The sequence below is a fragment of the Coptis chinensis genome, chromosome 3, assembly GCF_015680905.1.
Source record: "Coptis chinensis isolate HL-2020 chromosome 3, ASM1568090v1, whole genome shotgun sequence".
Classification (NCBI taxonomy): Eukaryota; Viridiplantae; Streptophyta; class Magnoliopsida; order Ranunculales; family Ranunculaceae; genus Coptis; species Coptis chinensis.
In genome coordinates this window covers 46,698,850-46,716,767 of record NC_141458.1, presented here as the reverse complement: position 1 = coordinate 46,716,767, position 17,918 = coordinate 46,698,850, and the positions used below count along the sequence as shown (strand labels likewise).

At 37.0% G+C, this 17,918-nt stretch overlaps 1 protein-coding gene and 1 non-coding gene across 2 annotated transcripts; one reads left to right on the top strand and one right to left on the bottom strand.

Moving 5' to 3' along the window:
• Positions 1-11,746: 11,746 nt before the first annotated feature.
• Positions 11,747-16,594, bottom strand: LOC147509816 (tubulin beta-3 chain-like). Its single transcript, XM_086602016.1, has 3 exons — positions 16,434-16,594; positions 15,338-15,448; positions 11,747-12,559 (listed from the first exon to the last, which is right to left on the bottom strand). The coding sequence occupies exons 1-3, from the start codon at positions 16,435-16,437 to the stop codon at positions 11,994-11,996; spliced, it is 681 nt and encodes a 226-aa protein (XP_086458142.1). The 5' UTR covers positions 16,438-16,594; the 3' UTR covers positions 11,747-11,993.
• Positions 16,595-17,088: 494 nt separating this feature from the next.
• LOC147509815 (small nucleolar RNA snoR80) lies at positions 17,089-17,217 on the top strand. Its single transcript, XR_015219680.1, has one exon. It is a non-coding gene; the product is annotated as a small nucleolar RNA snoR80 (small nucleolar RNA).
• The last annotated feature ends 701 nt before the right edge of the window (positions 17,218-17,918 follow it).

The following is a 17,918-nucleotide window of genomic DNA, read 5'->3' as shown; positions in this document are numbered from 1 at the left end:
TTATAGAGATTCAGCTAAATTTTTGCTCACGTTTCTCAGGTAATTTCTTCCCCTATCTCTTTTGATACTTTGAGGACAAAGCATCCATCTGTTTGGGGGTGGGAGATAAACATTTTGCAAAAATTAGGAACTTTCAAGTTATTCATTTTTCTTTCTTTCTAAAAAAATTAAAAATAAAAAAAAAAAAATAAAATTAGTTAGTCTTATTTAGTAATAAAGGTCTTGTTTCCTTTTATATGAGGAAAATTGTCTAGAAATCTCACATTAGCATTAGAATTAGGATTGGTTCTTAGAAACTTATGTTAATACGTACGCAATAGTTTTTATATCTTTTCATGAATATTCATGCAATGAGTGTCAATGACTGTACATGGTAGTAATTTTTTGGGACTCATGGTTAGAATACTTAAATTCCAAATCCAGTGAGAATCTAGCCAAAAAGCCTCAACATAAGTGTATCTGAGTAATGACCCAAGGATGAAGCAATTCTGAGTAGAAAAAAATCACACGTCCACTTGCTTGATCACTATACCATATCCTAGGCGAGAATTTAGGCATTCTTTGGACCGATATAACCAAATAAAAAAATATATACAAACCCAAAAAACTATATTTTCCCTAGTTTTCCCCATTGAGCCTTTATATTATCCATTTTATTTTTCATCCATTATTTCCTTTCCCATATCCATATCTGATGAGTTCGAGAAATATGATGAAAAGCATAAAAGAGAAGAGAAAGACCTATACAAATCTGAAAATTCGTTCTATCGGTTGGCCGATTGATGAATCTAGTTAGCGTGTCAAAACCAAGAAAAAGTAAATTCAATGAAAGAATCAAAGTTATAAACTCCAAAAATAAAATCAAATGGAGTAGAAAAGCCAAAAAGGGCAAAGTATGGAACAGTTTTGAAACGTAAGAACACTAGGTTTTCTCCAAAGAATTATTTGAAGACCATATTTTCTCTAACTCATTGTTTTGTTATCCATTCCATTCCTTCTAAACCATTTCCTAAGCTCCGTCATACCTAATAAAAGTCCTCTAGCTCAATTAGGATAGGTTAGTGCGATAGTAAGTGGTAGTAGCGTGATTGATCGACCTCGGCCTCGGCGTCATTGAGAATGTGAGGAAACGCGTGTGCCCACTGCACACTGGGAGTAAGCAAAACTGGAGTGAAAAATAGGAGAGATTTTGTGTTTCGACACATACCGGTGAGAACCTACTTAAGGCCGCTTTCCAAAGGATCCGAAAACGCCCTGCTTGTACATTTCATTGTAAAGTTCACTGCATACATATTCATATGTAGATGTTTTGATTATTGTACATTTATTAACGTAGGTTTCAAATGAATTAATCTGCGTTCCCCGCTAGTGAGACGTATAGATATCTGATATCTAATTTAGGGAACAAACCTTTGTTACTGAGTCATTGTAGTATAGGTGAAGTTTGTGGGTATCTTCTCTGGAAAACTCTCACGAGGCTAAAACTCGTCCACTAGGGAATTCCTAGTGGTTTAAGGCCTTGTTGCATATACTCAATGCAATCGCACTCTGCGAAATGAGAATTAGCTTAGGGCTACACATTTTTGGCCACTTATCTATTTTTAGTGTCTCTTCTTTGCTTGAGGACAAGCAAAGTGTTGTTTGGGGGTAGTTGATAAGTACCCAAAACTGTATTTTAAACCCTGTAGAGACATTAAATTTGGGTCAATTATGTGTTTAATAAATATAAATTAATTGTATTTTCATGTTTCAACAGACAACAATAAAATACACACAGAACCTGGGTTTTAGCATGAAATACATCTGAATAAAGCTTGGACTTGAAATCTTCAAGATGACGGCTCATTTAAAAGCTCCAATCTGCCAAAGAAAGCTCATGAACTCCGAAAACCATGAAACAAGTTGAAGAATCCAAACTTGAGTTCCCCGAGCTAGCCAAAGGAGTCATGTTCGGGTCAAGACTTGGTCAAACCGACTTGTACCAAATCAAAAATCGCAGAGAAAGTTCAAACGGTGACATCTTTCGCCTCCTAACTCCGATTGAAGCATATGACTGTCAAAATGATCAGCCAGAAAAACTCTACACAACGGTATATTGCTTTTACAAAATGGACATATGGTTTGAAATCAGAGATAAAGCCAAGCACGTCACTATTCATCGAGACAACGTAGATATTTTAGATTTTTTATTATTTAACTTTTTGTAAAGTCAAAAGATGAATAGTTCCGAATAGTGTCAAATAATGTTGAATAGTGTCAAATAGTGATTATTATTCCTTAAAGTCAAAAAGTTGAATAGTGATCAAATCTCGATTGGGATCAGATTTAGAGATTCGATCACGGCCCATTCCATTTAACTATAAATAGAAGGGTCTAGTTTTAGTTTTTCTCATAGAATGGTTAGCATTCCATCGGTAGGAGTAGAGTAGTTTATCTGCTTTCCTAGTGTAATGAAGAATTTAATTTCCAATCTTTAATTAAAATGTTTTTAATTCAGTTTTATTTTTAGTTAATTAGAATAAAACTTTAGTTATGTGATCTCGAGTGGAAACTCCCGAAAGTGAGAATTATATCCGTTTGGGGAGTTAATAAAACTCATGTGAGGGAAAATCTTCGTTGTTGGTTTGGTAAGTTGTTTAGGAAGAACAACTAGACCTACATCCTATCCCAAAATGATAGTTGGTGTAGTGTCTAGTTAGGGATCAAAGTGATGAGCTTAGAGATAAGTCATTGCTTTGGTTCCACTTGCTAGCATGTATGAGCTTAGAGATGAGCCATACATGTTAGGGATCAAGTTTTCTTCTATTAGACTTGTCTATGAGTTCTAGGAAGAATAAAATGAACTTATCAAACAACAAAACTTATTAAAATCATTGAGATGAAATATTTTGCAATTTTATTGAAATGTGAACGAAATGACAAACCCGACCGCTGTTTTACAGCTAGATCAGCAACAAACCCTTGCTCTTTTATCTCACCAAAGTGACACATTTCTGCACATAATTGACTTCAATGCCTGAAATACATAAAAGCACATAATCAGTATTAACTCTTATTTATTACTCGCATAATTGGTCTAAAAGTATTATTGTTAAGGGGTTAAAACTACAGTTTTGGGCTCTTATCAGCTGCCTATGTATCAAGTCTCTTGGGTAGACCTGAATCAAACCTTTCGTAGTTCTTCTTCCTTTTTATAAGAGTAGAGCTGTCCTTTCCTTTTCTATCTTGAGCCATTTTCCTCTGCATATCTCACGTGCTACTCTCTTTGATGATTCTTCCAATATACTCGTTACAAAGTAATGATCTCCATTAATGTTGTGTTGACTGAGCTTTGAGAGTAATTGTACGTTACAAGATGTTTGATTCCTTGTACATTTAATGAACCTGATAGTGTTGGGCAACCTATCTCTAGTGTCATTATAGCGATCTGATATGAGGTCGTATCCATGACCTGATGTGCCTAAGTGGTACATAGGTCGTGGTGTCGACCTGAACTTATGACTTGGGTTCTGGACACGTGGGCTGTAGAGATAGTTTGAGAACGGAGGGTGCTCACAAATTGACCAATCAACACATAAATAAAAATTATAAAGAAAAAGGCGTACATGAGGATAATTAGTAGCGTTTAAAAACTCGAGAATTAATCTGAAAAGATCTCTAATTCCCCCAAATGACCTTAAAATAAAGTATCTTAAAAATGTAGTTATAGAAATTATACATGTAATTCTGATCATCCTAAATTCATCACTTAAAAGTTAGAAGATATTACTTGTATAACAACCCTGGAATGGAGATTTTAGTTTCTAGCGTGTATGACGATTAAAAAAACAAGAAATTGGCTCTAGACCCTACTCATGCGTGCCTTAGGCAATACCAATCTGAGTGCGCACGCGCTTAGCCTTCTTCACTCAAACTGAACTTCTTTTTCTCTCCTCATGTGAGGGATTGATAAGAGCCCAAAACTATAGTTTTAACCCCTTAATAATATTACATTTAGACCAATTATGTGTATAATAAATAAGAGTTAGTATTGTTTACGTGCTTTTGTGTATTTCAGGTCTTGGAGTCAAATGTGTGAAGAAATATATCACTTTTGTAAGAGAAAGGAGCAAAGGTTGGTTGCTAAGAAGTTCTACGGTTAAAGCCCAAGTTTCAAGGAGAAAAAGCATTTTTAAAGTTTAGTCAAAGATGAAAAGTCAAAGTCAACGCGGGTAGAAAAAGACCAAAAAAGTTAATAGAACTTCCGCAGGCCGTAACTTTGGACTCAGATCTCGGAATTGGGCCTATTATATGTCAAAATGACCGGCTCCGAAAGAGATTTCTAATAGTCAAAGTATTGATCCAATCAAAGTAGTAAAAATGGACGAAAAGGGTGTTGAAGTAATTTTGCACAGAGAAACCCTTTTTGGACATATGTAATTAGGTTTGGGCTTGATTTCATGGCCCAAAACATTGCTCCAAAGCCCATGTACAAAATTGTAAACCTAACCCTCTCCTATATAAAAAGGTTTAAGGCTAAACAAAATTTGGGTACTCTCCTCTTTAGTTTAGTTTTAAATTAGGGTTCTCTCTCTCTCTCTCTCTCTCTCTCTTTTTTAGTTTTAGTTTATAAGTTTAGTTTGTAGCCTCCATTAGAATTATTAATAAAAGCTTTAGTTTATTCAATTCAATTACTTCTTCTTTACATTATATCTTCCTTTCATTCTTTTGTTCATGATAGTCCCATGAATTAAAGCTAAACTCCCATTAGAGGGAGTTTGAATGAAACTTTGAGAGGACTTAATTTGTTAGTATAGATTTGTTGTTAGGGTTTTAAGTTTAGGTTTTTCTTGACTTAGAGATAAGAAGAGTTTAACCTAAACTAGATAATAGTGAGTTTGCCATGAGAATGGGAACAAACTTTCTCTCATGCTAATTAGTTTATTACTAGAGATAATATAAAGTAATTAGGGATTATTAAAAGTCTAGTCTTTATATTTTAACCTTGTGTGAGAATATCTAGACTAGGGTTTTCTATACAAATCTATGCTAGCATGTTAAGAAATTTAAAAGTGAATTTCAATCTCTCTCTAGCTTTCTCCATATTTGATTCATCTATATTTAATTAGTTTAGTTAATATTAGTATAAGATCAATTGATACTATTATCTCGTAGTATAAATTCTCAACATAATATTACTCTCACCATTGTTTCCTTGTGTTTGATTAGTTGAATTCCATTTATGTCTTGATAGTTTAGGAGTGGAATGAATCCGTACTCTTTATATTATTTTATTATTTGAGAGTAGGAATAATATTGATAAGGTAGTTGATCATTAGTTGTTTATATTCATCTATAGATAATTAAGAATTAATTTACTAATTATCAGGGATAACTCCAACAATCTCCCCCTCCCAAACAGTGAGGGGGGATACCTCCATGTAATTTCCAAATCAACAGGAGGAGTGTGCTACCATTCCAGCGGTAGCACAACAAACATCAAACCTACCTTTCAGTAAAACTTTGGTCATCATATCCGACCTATTCTTGTCGGTATGGATCTTCTCAATACACAAATGATTGTTTTCGAGTACTTCTCTAATCCAATGATAATGCACATGTATGTGCTTTGATCTAGAATGAAAACTCGGATTCTTGTTCAAATGGATGGCGCTCTGACTGTCACATAGAACTACAAACTGTTTCTGCTTTAGCCCTAGTTCATCGAAGAACCTCTTCATCCATAGCATATCTTTGCAACACTCAGTGGCTGCAATATACTCGGCTTCAGTAGTGGAGAGGGCAACACACTTTTGCAACTTAGATTGCTAAGAAACTGCTACCCCTGCAAAAGTAACCAAATAACAGGAGGTGGACTTCATCGAGTCAACATCACTTGCCATGTCTGCATCAGTGTAGCCTTCAAGTAAGGCCTTACTTCCACCAAAACATAAACACGATTTGGAAATGCCCTTGAGATATCTCAATATCGACTTAACACCTTCCCAATGCTCCTTACCCAGATTTGACAAAAATTGGCTTACAACACCAACGACGAAAGCAATATCCGATCTTGTACACACCATTGCATATATCAAGCTGCCCACTGTGGAAGCATAAGAAATCTTTTCCATCTGACTCTACTCATGCTCACCCTTTGGACACATCTCTTTGGTCATGCTGAACTGGCCACCAAGCGGACAACTAACTAGCTTCGCTTGATCTATGTTGAATCTCTTCAACACCTTCTCAACATAGCATTCTTGAGAAACCCACAACTTTCCACTCTTTCTATCACGAGTGATCCGCATCCCAAGTATCTGCTTTGCTTTACCCAAATCTTTCATCTCAAAAGACTTACTAAAGTCTTTCTTCAGCTTGGAATTCCTAGTTGATGTTCGGGCCAACAATCAACATATCATTCACATACAACAAAAGCATTATGAAATCTCCGTCTGGAAATTTCTGAACAAACACACAATGATCGGAAGCAGACTTCTTGTATCTTTGATTCGCCATAAAGGAATCAAACTTTATGTACCACTATTTCGGTGCTTGCTTCAACCCATACAAGCTCTTTATCAGTTTGCATACTAGGTGCTCATTGCCTTTGACCTCAAACCCTTCTGGCTGGTCCATGTAGAGATCTTCTTCAAGGTCTCCATGAAGAAATGTTGTCTTAACATCTAGCTGCTCAACCTCTAGGTTCATACTTCATGCTTCATACCCAACCACCACCCTGGATAGAAGTCATCTTCAGTACAGGAGAGAAAAATTTCATCAAAGTTAATCCCTTTCCTTTGACCAATCCCTTCACAACAAGGCGAGCTTTGTGCCTTGGGTATGGATTGTTCTTCTCATGCTTGATTTGTAGATCCACTTATTCTTGAGAATTTTTCTTCCTTTCGATTTCTTAACTAACTCATAAGTGTGATTCTTATGCAAAGAATTCATCTCATCATGCATGACCTTCAACCACTTCTCTTTGTCTGTACCTTCAAGAGCCTCTTGATAGTACATAAGTTCTCCACCATCAGATAGTAAAACATACGTATGTGGTGGATACCTGGTTGAAGCTAGTCTCTCTCTGTTAGACCTCTTTACCCCAACTTCTTGTGGCTCAAGAGGATGCATTTCTGCTTGCTCAGGTGGTGGTTCATGCACTTCATCTATATCTTCTATACTAATAGGTTATATCCTATCATGAGCAATAGGATCATCATCCTGAGCTTCAAACTCATGGTTCTCTGCATTCTCAATGCCTTATGCACGTTCCATAGTAGGAACTTCTGGTTCTGAATCAACAAGATCATTAGTGAAAGCATGTAGCTTCTCACCCTCCTCAAAGTTTGTTATGGTTTGGTCTTCCAAGAATAGAACATCTCGACTTCAGATTACCTTTTTGTTAATCGGATCATAGAGTTTGTAGCCAAACTTCTGATCCCCATAACCCAGAAATATGCACTGCTTGGCTTTGTCATCAAGCTTGGATCTCTCATCTTTGGGAATATAAACAAATGCCCTATACCCAAATACCCTCAAGTATCCATAATCAACATCTCTGCCTAACCATACTCTCTCTGGATAATCACTATTTAGAGGCTTTGACGGCGATAGATTGATCACATGCACAGTTGTACGCATTGCTTCTACCCAATAACTTCTATGTAACTTAAAGTGAGATAGCATGCATCTCATTCTCTCAACAATGGTCCAGTTCATTCTCTTTGCTATTCCATTCTGTTGCAGTGTCTTGAGAACGATTTGCTCATGACGAATCTCATGACTCTTGCAATACTCTTCAAACGGCCCTATGTACTCACCCCTATTATCTGAGCGAATATATTTTAAAGGCTTCCATGTCTCTCTTTCCACCATGTTATGGAAAGTCTTGAACACACCAAGTACTTCATCCTTGGTCTTTAGACTATATGCCCATATTTTTCTTGACGCATCATCAATAAGGGTCAAGAAGTACAAATCTCCCCCGTGGGATTTTACTCTCATATGACCACATAAGTCAGTGTGAACTAGCTCAATGACATTGTCTTTTCTGTGAGACAGGAATCTTTGGAAAGACACCCTGTGTTGCTTTCCTACCAAATAGTGAGTACATCTATTTAAATGTGTACCTTTGATGTCTGGCAAGGCCTTTTGCTTGGCAAGAACTTCCATGCCTTTTTCGCCCAGATGACATAGTCTCTTGTGCCATAGTTCGAAGGAAACTTTATTTTCTGCCACATTTACTTCTGATTTACACAAACTAGCCTGTGTCTTATAAAAAGAGCAAGTTTTCTTCCCTTTGGCTGCTACAATGGAACCTCTGCTCAGTTTCTATACCCCATTACCAAACAAATTTAGAAAGTCATCATCATCTAACTTCCTAACATAAATTAGGCTTAGCCGAATGTCAGGGACATGTCTTACATCCTTGAACATCACCAATGCCTACATTGGTTTCTACATGAACATCACCAATGCCTACAATCTTCGAGACTTCATTATTGCCCATCTTCACCTCACCAAAATCACCCGATTTGTAGGTAGTGAAGAAACTCTCGTGGGGTGTGACGTGGTAAGTAGCACCTGTATCCACCACCCACTCTGTACCCTGGCTTGAAGTGTTCAAGCATAACTCGTCACCATCTGACACAATTCCTACTTCACCATGTGAAACGATATCTGTGGCGTCTCTACCGGTGGTGTTTTCTTTTAACTCTAACTTGTCTTCATGTACGATACTAGTCTCATCATCCCTCTTCAATTCTATGCATTCATACTTGAAGTGGTCATGGATACCGCAATGATTACACGACAAATCTTTCTTAGGAGGTCTGCTCACACTCCTAGATTTTCTTTTGTCATCACCTCTAAAATGAGGTGGTTTTCTGCTTTTGTCTCTCCCTTGCTTTTCTGTAAGAAGGATCTCTGACTGACAAGAGCTATTCTGTGCGTCCTTTCTTGTCTTCTCGTAAAGGTCTTCTAAAGTATTCCACAGGCTAAAAACTGTGGTCTGTTGGGATATAAGGCGGATTACTTTGTAGTTAATCCGTTATCTAATGCACCCAATCGCTTTTTCATCAAGCGTCTTCCAATCGGCATCGGATATTGTATCCGTTTTTACTCCCCCATTCTCAATGGGTTGTACCACGTCCTCGCAATAGAGCAAGTCTTCCATCCTGGTTTTCCACATAGTGTAGTTACCACTATTCACATTTGTCATACGAGTATTCATAGAATGGTCCATCTCTACAAGTTATTTAAACTCAAATCTTCTCTCAGGAATTTTGTCAAACACCTTCTGAGCAAATTTTGGATAGCACCCTAGGTTAATCTAACATGGCTCTGATACCACTTGTTGGGGTTTAATACCGATACCAATCGATCCCCACTACACAGATAACTTGTATTTGAACTCACTTCAACTCTAGACAAATTCTAAATATCCACTACAACTATCCTAACATGCTCAACTCTCTAAACAACTATTAACAATAGATAATAATATAAAGAAGTAAAATGCATACCACAATACAAAGATATACCGTGGTTCGGTCAATGGTGCCTACTTCTACAAGAGCTAATCCTTTTATAAAGTGAGAAGGAATATTACAATTACTCATTTCTGTATCTCACCTTACTAGATCACTCCTCTCTCTTTACAGGCTTGTCTCTCTGTAAAGGTTATCTCTCAATTTTGATAGCTCTCAAAATTGGGTTTTAATTGTGTTGCTTAGGTTTTCCAAAACCTTATTTTGGGTTTTATACTGCCCTTCCAAATTTGCGGTTACTGTAGCAAATTAGAAACCCCAAAAATAGGCATGGGCGCGGGGCGCCAATCTCAAAAAGTCCAAATGTCCAAATACAAGGCCCTCAAAAGTAATCGTAAGTTCACGGCATGGCATGGGCGCATGCGCTTTGAGCAAGACCAATCTGAAGCGCACGCCAAATTCCTTCACGCAAACTGAACTTCTTTTTCTCTCCTCATGTGAGAGATAACTCCAATAGTAACTTGGTTCTTCAGCATCATTTATACACTTGAATATGTGTTCCAACCATTCTTTCATGTTTGTGATAGTGAAGTTAGAAGCCGAAGTCGCCAACCAAGTCCAAGCCATACTGCCCTTGCAAAGTGGCATTGTAAGAGCAAATGTATTGGTGTTTCATCCGCCGTCATACATAAGGAACACTCATGAGATACGTTAAATCTCCGTTCAAGTAGTAAATCAGCGACTTTATTCATTGCCACTTTCCATAAGAAAAATCTGACTTTGTAAGGTAGGCTAGCTCTCCATATGACCATATCTGAAGTAAGGTGGACTCTTTCTGCAGGTCGGGCACACTCCATTTGATCATCACATCGTATGCACTTTTCACTGTGTTTTGCGGCCACCAGTAAAATGAGTCTTCTTTAGGATTGTTCGACAAAGGAATAGAAACAATTCTCTTGCATAAGGTTCCGGCCATGTATTAGAAATTAAACCCACCTTCCATTGTCTTGTGGCATGATCTATGAACTCATGAACTCTATCAAATAAGCAACCAGGTGGTTTGTCAATCATCAGTAGCTCCAATGGTTTATCGGGAATCCAGTGATCTTTCCAAGCTCGTATTGCAAACCCGGCCACAGCCAACTTGCCATCTAATTCCCAGTACCAATAAATTTCTCATGTGATGCATTGTCCTCCACGTTCGTGATGCAGTTGTTTTGATTATCGACTTCATAAACTTTTCAATGTGAAAATATTTGCTCTTCATCTGTGACGCCCATAATGAATTTGGTGAACATAACTGCCATGCTTTGTTTCCTAGTAACGCATAATTTTGCAGCTGCAAGTCTTTGATTCCCAATCCCCCGTACTTGACTGGTAAGCCATCCTTTTCTCTTTAGTTCCATGTCCCCATAGGAAGCTTCTTCTAATCTTATCCATCTCATCAATGACCATTGCTGGTAATCCAAGTTTATCAAAGTAAGTCTGCCTCACTTCGATAGTGTCTGTCTATTGAACTTTTCAATTAAAGGTTGGAAATGCTCTCTTCATTTTTCCAAGAACAGGGTGGGGATACCTAAATATGTAGGGAACTTATGCGTACACAGACTCTTAAAAATGTGATAAAAAACTTTTGTTCTTTCAGCTGTGAGTATTCGATTATGTATGAATTGGGATTTAGTTCTGTTAATGCACTGAACTGAAGCCGCACAATATTTCTCAATGCAGTTATTGATCACCTTTGCTTCATCATAAGTTCCTTTTCCAAAAATGATGGTACCATCCGCGTACATGAGGTGCGTTATCGGTAGGTTCTTCTTTGAAATTTTAATTCCATGTAGCAATCATTGATCCTGTAATCTTTGCAAATTTAAAGAGAGAGAACCTCCGCACACAAAATGAACAAGTATGGGACATTGGGTCCCCTTGTTGCGAACCTCGTGTGGGGTGGAAAAACCATGTGGTGATCCATTTAGTAAGATGGAGTATGACGGACTCTCCACGCAGAACATAACTTTCTTTATCCATTCTCGGTGAAATCCAAATCGAGTCAGCACTTCCTTCAAAAAACGCTATTCACTCTTATCATACAACAATACGGCAATACCTACCTACAAAAGTACATAATCTAATTATTCTATATTTAGGGGTCCAATTATTTAGCCATCAGTAAGGGGCTAAAACGAATATATCCACCCCTATAAACAAATTAAGGAACTGTGATTTCAGCCAGCCAACTATAAGATTCAAGAGATGAACAGAGTTCAGGTCTGGAGTTAAAGCGAAAGCCATCCAATGAAATATCTTTGCACTATATAGTGTCAAAATTACAGACTCTAATGTAGGAAAAACACAATCCATAAAATTGATTATTAGAAACCCCTACTAAACACAAGTCAAAACAAAATTAAGCTTCACCCCTTATGAAACCAAGACATTAGAAGCCCCTACTTCCTCTTCCTCTTCCTCATACGCTTCTGCGGCATAAATGGTCGTATCTTGGTATTGCTGGCATTAAGGCATCTAATAACTCCTGTTGCTCTCATTGTCAGTGACTCCATGCCCTAAGTAGTCCTCCAATGCAAGAAATCTTTCCTCGCAAATGAAGTTGTTCATCACAGCTGCACAGTCCTTCTGAAACATATCTTGGTTAGAGGTTGAGCTCCTCATAAGTGCTGAAGCCATCTTTAAGACCCTTTGGGGGATGTCATAGACACTTGGCTTCACATTGTTGAGAAAGAATTCAACAATGTGAGATGCGTTCTTGTTTTGTATATTAGTTACCTGTTCCTCAGCCTCTTTAGTCGTCATCTTACTGCTGTACATGGCTGAAGCAGTATGGTAACTGCCATACCAAGAAGGGGAGGACTGGCATGCCAGGGACCAGATGCAGACATCGTACTCTTGGTACCTCATTTCTGTTGGGTGAGCACCGGAACAGGGAGGAAGCGATACTTTTGGGCACCAGTGGATCTCAATGTTGCAAACCTGACCATGAAGAAGTGGAGGCTGGGACATGGAATCAAGTTCACTTACAAGCTTGAGATGATCCAAATCGAGTGGTCCACGATATTGAAGACAACATGTGACTGCGGTATAATGCAAAGAAAGGCGATCATAAGATATGGAAACACCGTCTCTATCAAAAGTTGAATCAAATAGGCAACATTGAAGATGGTAACTGCACTATAACGCCAAAAAAGGCAATGAAAGATATGGAAACACCATCTCTATAAAAAGGTGAACGAATAGGCCATACTGAAGTATCATACACTTATAACTTCCAGAAACAGCAAAGAATGGAGATTACAATTTAACAACTGAAACAGTGTCTTACAAGTGTGGGTGACTAGCTTAAGAGTGCGGCAGCGACACTTGTGTCACATCAAGATTTCAACAGATTGTAAATTCACTACTTTGTTCTACCCCTGAACATTACAAAATTTCACAAAGGGTGGTTTACTTTCGATTTTAGTATTTTACTGAAGTCATCCAGCACTAAACTACCACACGTTACATGGATTAAGCTAGGTTCTAATTTTTAAGACCCTGACAAATCCTATAGAAGCTAGCAAAACTAGCCATTCGCAGAGACGGATCTCTTAGTCTGCTTCCTTCGGGAAAATAAGTCAAACACCCACCATGTGTGTAAGAAAAAAATTCAGAAAACTAAACCTACCATGGTTAACTAAAGAATTTGTTCCAGTTTGCAAAAAGAAACACCTAGGATGGAAACATAACTATATTGACGACAAAATAAGCATGAGTGAGACGTGTCTTTCCATTTTACCATCATGAGATTCAACAGCAATAAGGAAACAACTTTTTTTCTAGCAATTAACCTTTAAGCATGAGTCTCAAGGCAAAAGATCCTTTAGGAAACTCAAGGAGGACCAAATTTTCTTTGTAATGAAAACAAGGTTAATCAACCACCCAGCAAGGGAAGGTTATATCAAATGTAAATTGTCAGAAACAAGGACACACAAAATGCAGAGGATACTTCCAACGCACCCAATGATATGACAAGAAACATACTACATATATAACCCACAGACAATCATAACACAGCAGCACAACCGACAACGTGGGAATATCATAAGTAGAAATGATCATTTCAAGTTGTGAAGAAATGGAAACAACAATAAGAACAAGGACACGAATTGATTTTTTCTAGCATTAATCTTTAAGAAGCCATAAGCCAAAAGCTTCTTTCGGAAACTCAAGGAGGGCCAAATTTTCTTTGTAATGCAAACAAGGTTAATCAACCACCCAGCAAGGGGAGGTTATATCAAATGTAAATTCTCACAGACACAAGGACACACAAAATGCAAAGCATACTTCCAACACACTCAATGATATGACAAGAAACATACTATATAGCCCACAGACAATCATAACCAAACAACACAACCGACAATGTGGGAATATTACAACTAGAAATGATCATTTCAAGTTGTGAAAAAATGGAAACATCAATAACAAGTAAGGACACATTGGTGCTTTCTTAATAAGACAATCAAATGTCAATAAATTTTAAGTTCACTATTTTGTTCTACCCCTGAACATCCGAAAATTTCATAAACAGTGGTTTACTTTCCGTTATATTGAAGTCATCCAGAGCTAAACTTCCACACGTTACACTGATTGAGCTAGGTTCTAATTTATAAGACCCTGCCAAATCCTATAGAAGCTAGCAAAACTAGCCATTCACGAAGACATATCTCTTAGTCTGCTTCCCTCAAAAGAAAAACTCAAACACCCATGTGTTGAAGAAAGAAATTCAGGATACTAAACTTACCATGGTTAAACAAAAGAATTTGTTCCAGTTCAGAAAAAGAAATGCCTAGGATGGAAATATAACAATAATGACAACACTATAAGCGCGAGTGAGACGCGTCTTTCCATTTTACCATCAATAGATTCAACAGCAGTATGGACACGAGTGGATTTTTTAGCAATTAATCTTTAAGCAGGAGCCATAAGCCAAAAGCTTCTCTGAGAAACTGAAGGAGGACAAAATGTTCATTGTAACGCAAACAAGGTTCATGGCAAAACATTCACTGATGTACTCAACACCTTGGACCATAAAGGTCATATCACTGAAGGTGTTATCGAAGTTCTGCTCAAGGCAAATATAGCCTTTGAACTCTTTCGCAAATTTTACACAATCATCGCTTTCTTAATCCACCAATTAACGTACCATGACCCATAGTACAAAATATCCTGATATATTGCAATATTTGGCGATATATATCCAGATTTCAGAGAAAGATATATAAATATCACGATATGTTTAGAGATATATGCGACTGCAAATATCGGCGATATTTCGACTATATTTGGGGATATTTGGAGATATTTGGCGATATTTTGTGTATATAACAATTTTATTTAATATTTACTATTATATTTTAAATAAATATAAATAATGTATCATGATATATCAAGAAATATCCACAATATCCACGATATTTGTCGATATTTTGGATATATCCACGATATTTGCATGTGAAACAATGTCAAATATCCCCAAAGAGGGGGATATATCCACGATACATATCCAGAAAATGAATATCGATAAATACCCATATCCTGATATTTTGTACTATGCCATGAACACCTAGGGCTCTATCATCTTTTACACTGTTAACAGCATCCCATGACTTCCTCTCAAACTCAAAATGCCCCTCCAGCCAGTCCTAACTTGAAATAAAATTTCCAAGACTTGAGTTTGTGATTCCAATGTAAATTATTAGTTACAAAGTTTGTGCTAAGCTAAAACAATGTCTCAAAATATCGTCTGCCATGGTTTCAAGTTGCAAAGAAACGGAAACAGCAATAAAAGAATTGAACAATCAGAGTGTTACCTTGCAAAGGGTCATATTTCTCTGCTTCTTTACTGAAAACATGAAGAACAGAACACAAGAAACCTAAAGTATGATGAGCTTTAGCCAAATTGTTCCTAGCACCAGATTGACCTAAAGCAAAGAAACTACCATTAATATGAAAGGGTGAAGACAGTTTGATGGGGTGTGGATCAAGAACAGGAGACTTCAGAACACTCCCCAATTCTAGTAATATGACCATTAGCCCCTATGCTCGCAGAACCAGATTGACCAAAACGAAAGCTATCAAGAAGAAGTTTTTCATAGCAAATCACATCTGAAAATGTAGTTCGTATCTGCTGGTATCCACCGTGAATGGGAAGCATTTGTACCCTAATGATTGAATCAAGAACAATGAAAAGGAAACTTAAAGAAATGAAAAACTGGGTTTAATCAAGAACAAAGAAAACGAAGAAACGCGTGGAGGGTTAGTTGGTGCTGTGGAGGTTACTCTAATGGTTGAACCATTCATTCCGAATCTCATCTTCATTTCTAATGAGATAAAGAATCCAGTATGCTGAAAGTATGGAAAGAAGAAGAGCAAAAATAAGGAAAAGTTGTAGAAGAAAGTAAAAAAAAGAGAATATATCCATGAAGAAGATGAAGCAAAGGATGAAATTCTAGTGGAAAAAGAAAAAAGAGTTCGGGGAACAAGATGAAAACAATAAGAATGTGAAGAGGAAGAAGAAGATGTTATCTAACAATGGTGGTGATTATTACTTATTAGAGAAGAATCAGTAAAACTATGCACATTGAAGGAATGAACTGAAATTGAGTTGGAGGATATTAGAAGTGGAGGAAGGTTTTGAGTTTTGAGGTGTGTATTTATAAAGGTGAAATCAAGAGCCAAATTTTGAGAGAGAATTGGTTGCTTGGAGCGCAAGGACATTATTTGGTTTCTGTGCAAGTAGTGTAACTGTTTCACTAACACTAGACTAACAGAAATAACTACTTTTCCTGTCATGGACGTTAGATATTTCGGTGTTCTAAAAACTGGAAATATCGATTTTTATTATAATTTACATTTTCAGACCAACAAAACCCCTCAATGAAATTGTAAAAAGAGAGTAAACCATACCCATTTCATATTGGTCATCAGCCTTAAGTCTAGCTCCATGATGCTTTTCGCTTTGGGAACACACTTCATTGATCTTTAGCTTTGCGTATTCATTTCCTGACGTTGTAATCTGGAAATTGCTTTAGCTATTTCACGGTTTCGAAGGGACTTAGTTTAAGTTTTGGGCTTTAGTTGGGCCCTGAAAAATGTTTTGAAGTTAGTTTGGCGAAATTTTGATCTATATTGCCAAAATACCAACAGCGGCAACAGACATTTGTTAATTCGGAGTTTTGTTGAACTTGAAATATTATTTTTCAATAATAAAGCTGGGGCACTCTCAAGTTACTATATCTAAACCCAAGTCGTCTATAAAACCAACAGACCCCCACTTGTCCCAATTTGTGCTGCCTCCGTTTTCCTCTATTCGGCCTTATGTTCTGAACTGGTTCCTATTTTTCATCCTTAAATGTTGTTGCTTTTCTCAATTTTGTTTTTATAGTGATTGATAGAAAGTTGTTTATTGGGGTGCGGTGATGATGTCTATATTAGGACTAGAGTTTCCGATCACCCTTGGCTGTCTGAGCACCACCTAATAAAATTCCATTTTTCTTTTTACAAATTTGTTTGATTTTTGTTATTTTAAATGTATGTAGGTCTCAATTGAAAAGCGTCCTTTACCAATTCAAGGGGATGATATAGTTTCTCTTGGTATAATGGCTTGGATGCAATATTTAACTTTAAGTGGTTATCCTGATTCTTGGCTTATTTAACCGTGCCATGTTATCCTGGAAAGTCATTCAAACGACACAAACATCACTATTGAACATGCATAAAGTTTGTCTTATTTTGGGTTTAATGTCTAATTTTTATAAAATTAAATTAGAATTTCATCACATCTATGAAGTATGAACTATTAACTTATTGAAAGTTGGATTTGTACTCGTTGGACCATATGTTTAACCAATACTAAATGCCATTTCAGACGGTTGCAATGGACTTAAAAATGGATAATTATCCTGTAATAAACAACAGTTTTAATGTGCTATTTCAGTTTGTTGCTCTGGATCTGTTTTACACCTTTTACCGCAACAAAAAAGAAAGCCTTGCAATAAAAAAAATCGAAAAATAAAGAACCGCAGCGATTGAGCGAAGCATAAAGCTTTAAGAACTACTAAAATGTGATAACATTCAGTGGGTGCGGGAGCTTGGGACTTGATTTGGAATTGTAGTTTTACTTTTAAGCAAGAGCCAGTGAACGCTCATAACACATGTAATGTTCAATGGGGCTTTTGAGCTTTTCTCGTATGGATATAATGTTCGCGCTTTGGACCCGCTGATTTCATCTGTGTTTCAACTTAACAGTGGCTTCCACAAAGTCGACTCTAACGAATAGGAATTCAGGCACACAAGTACATAACAAATGTAGCTCATAGTGCGATATATGATATAGGGTAAGGGCGCTGACTGCTGAAAATCAACAAGAAAAAGTTTCAAATGAATTTATAA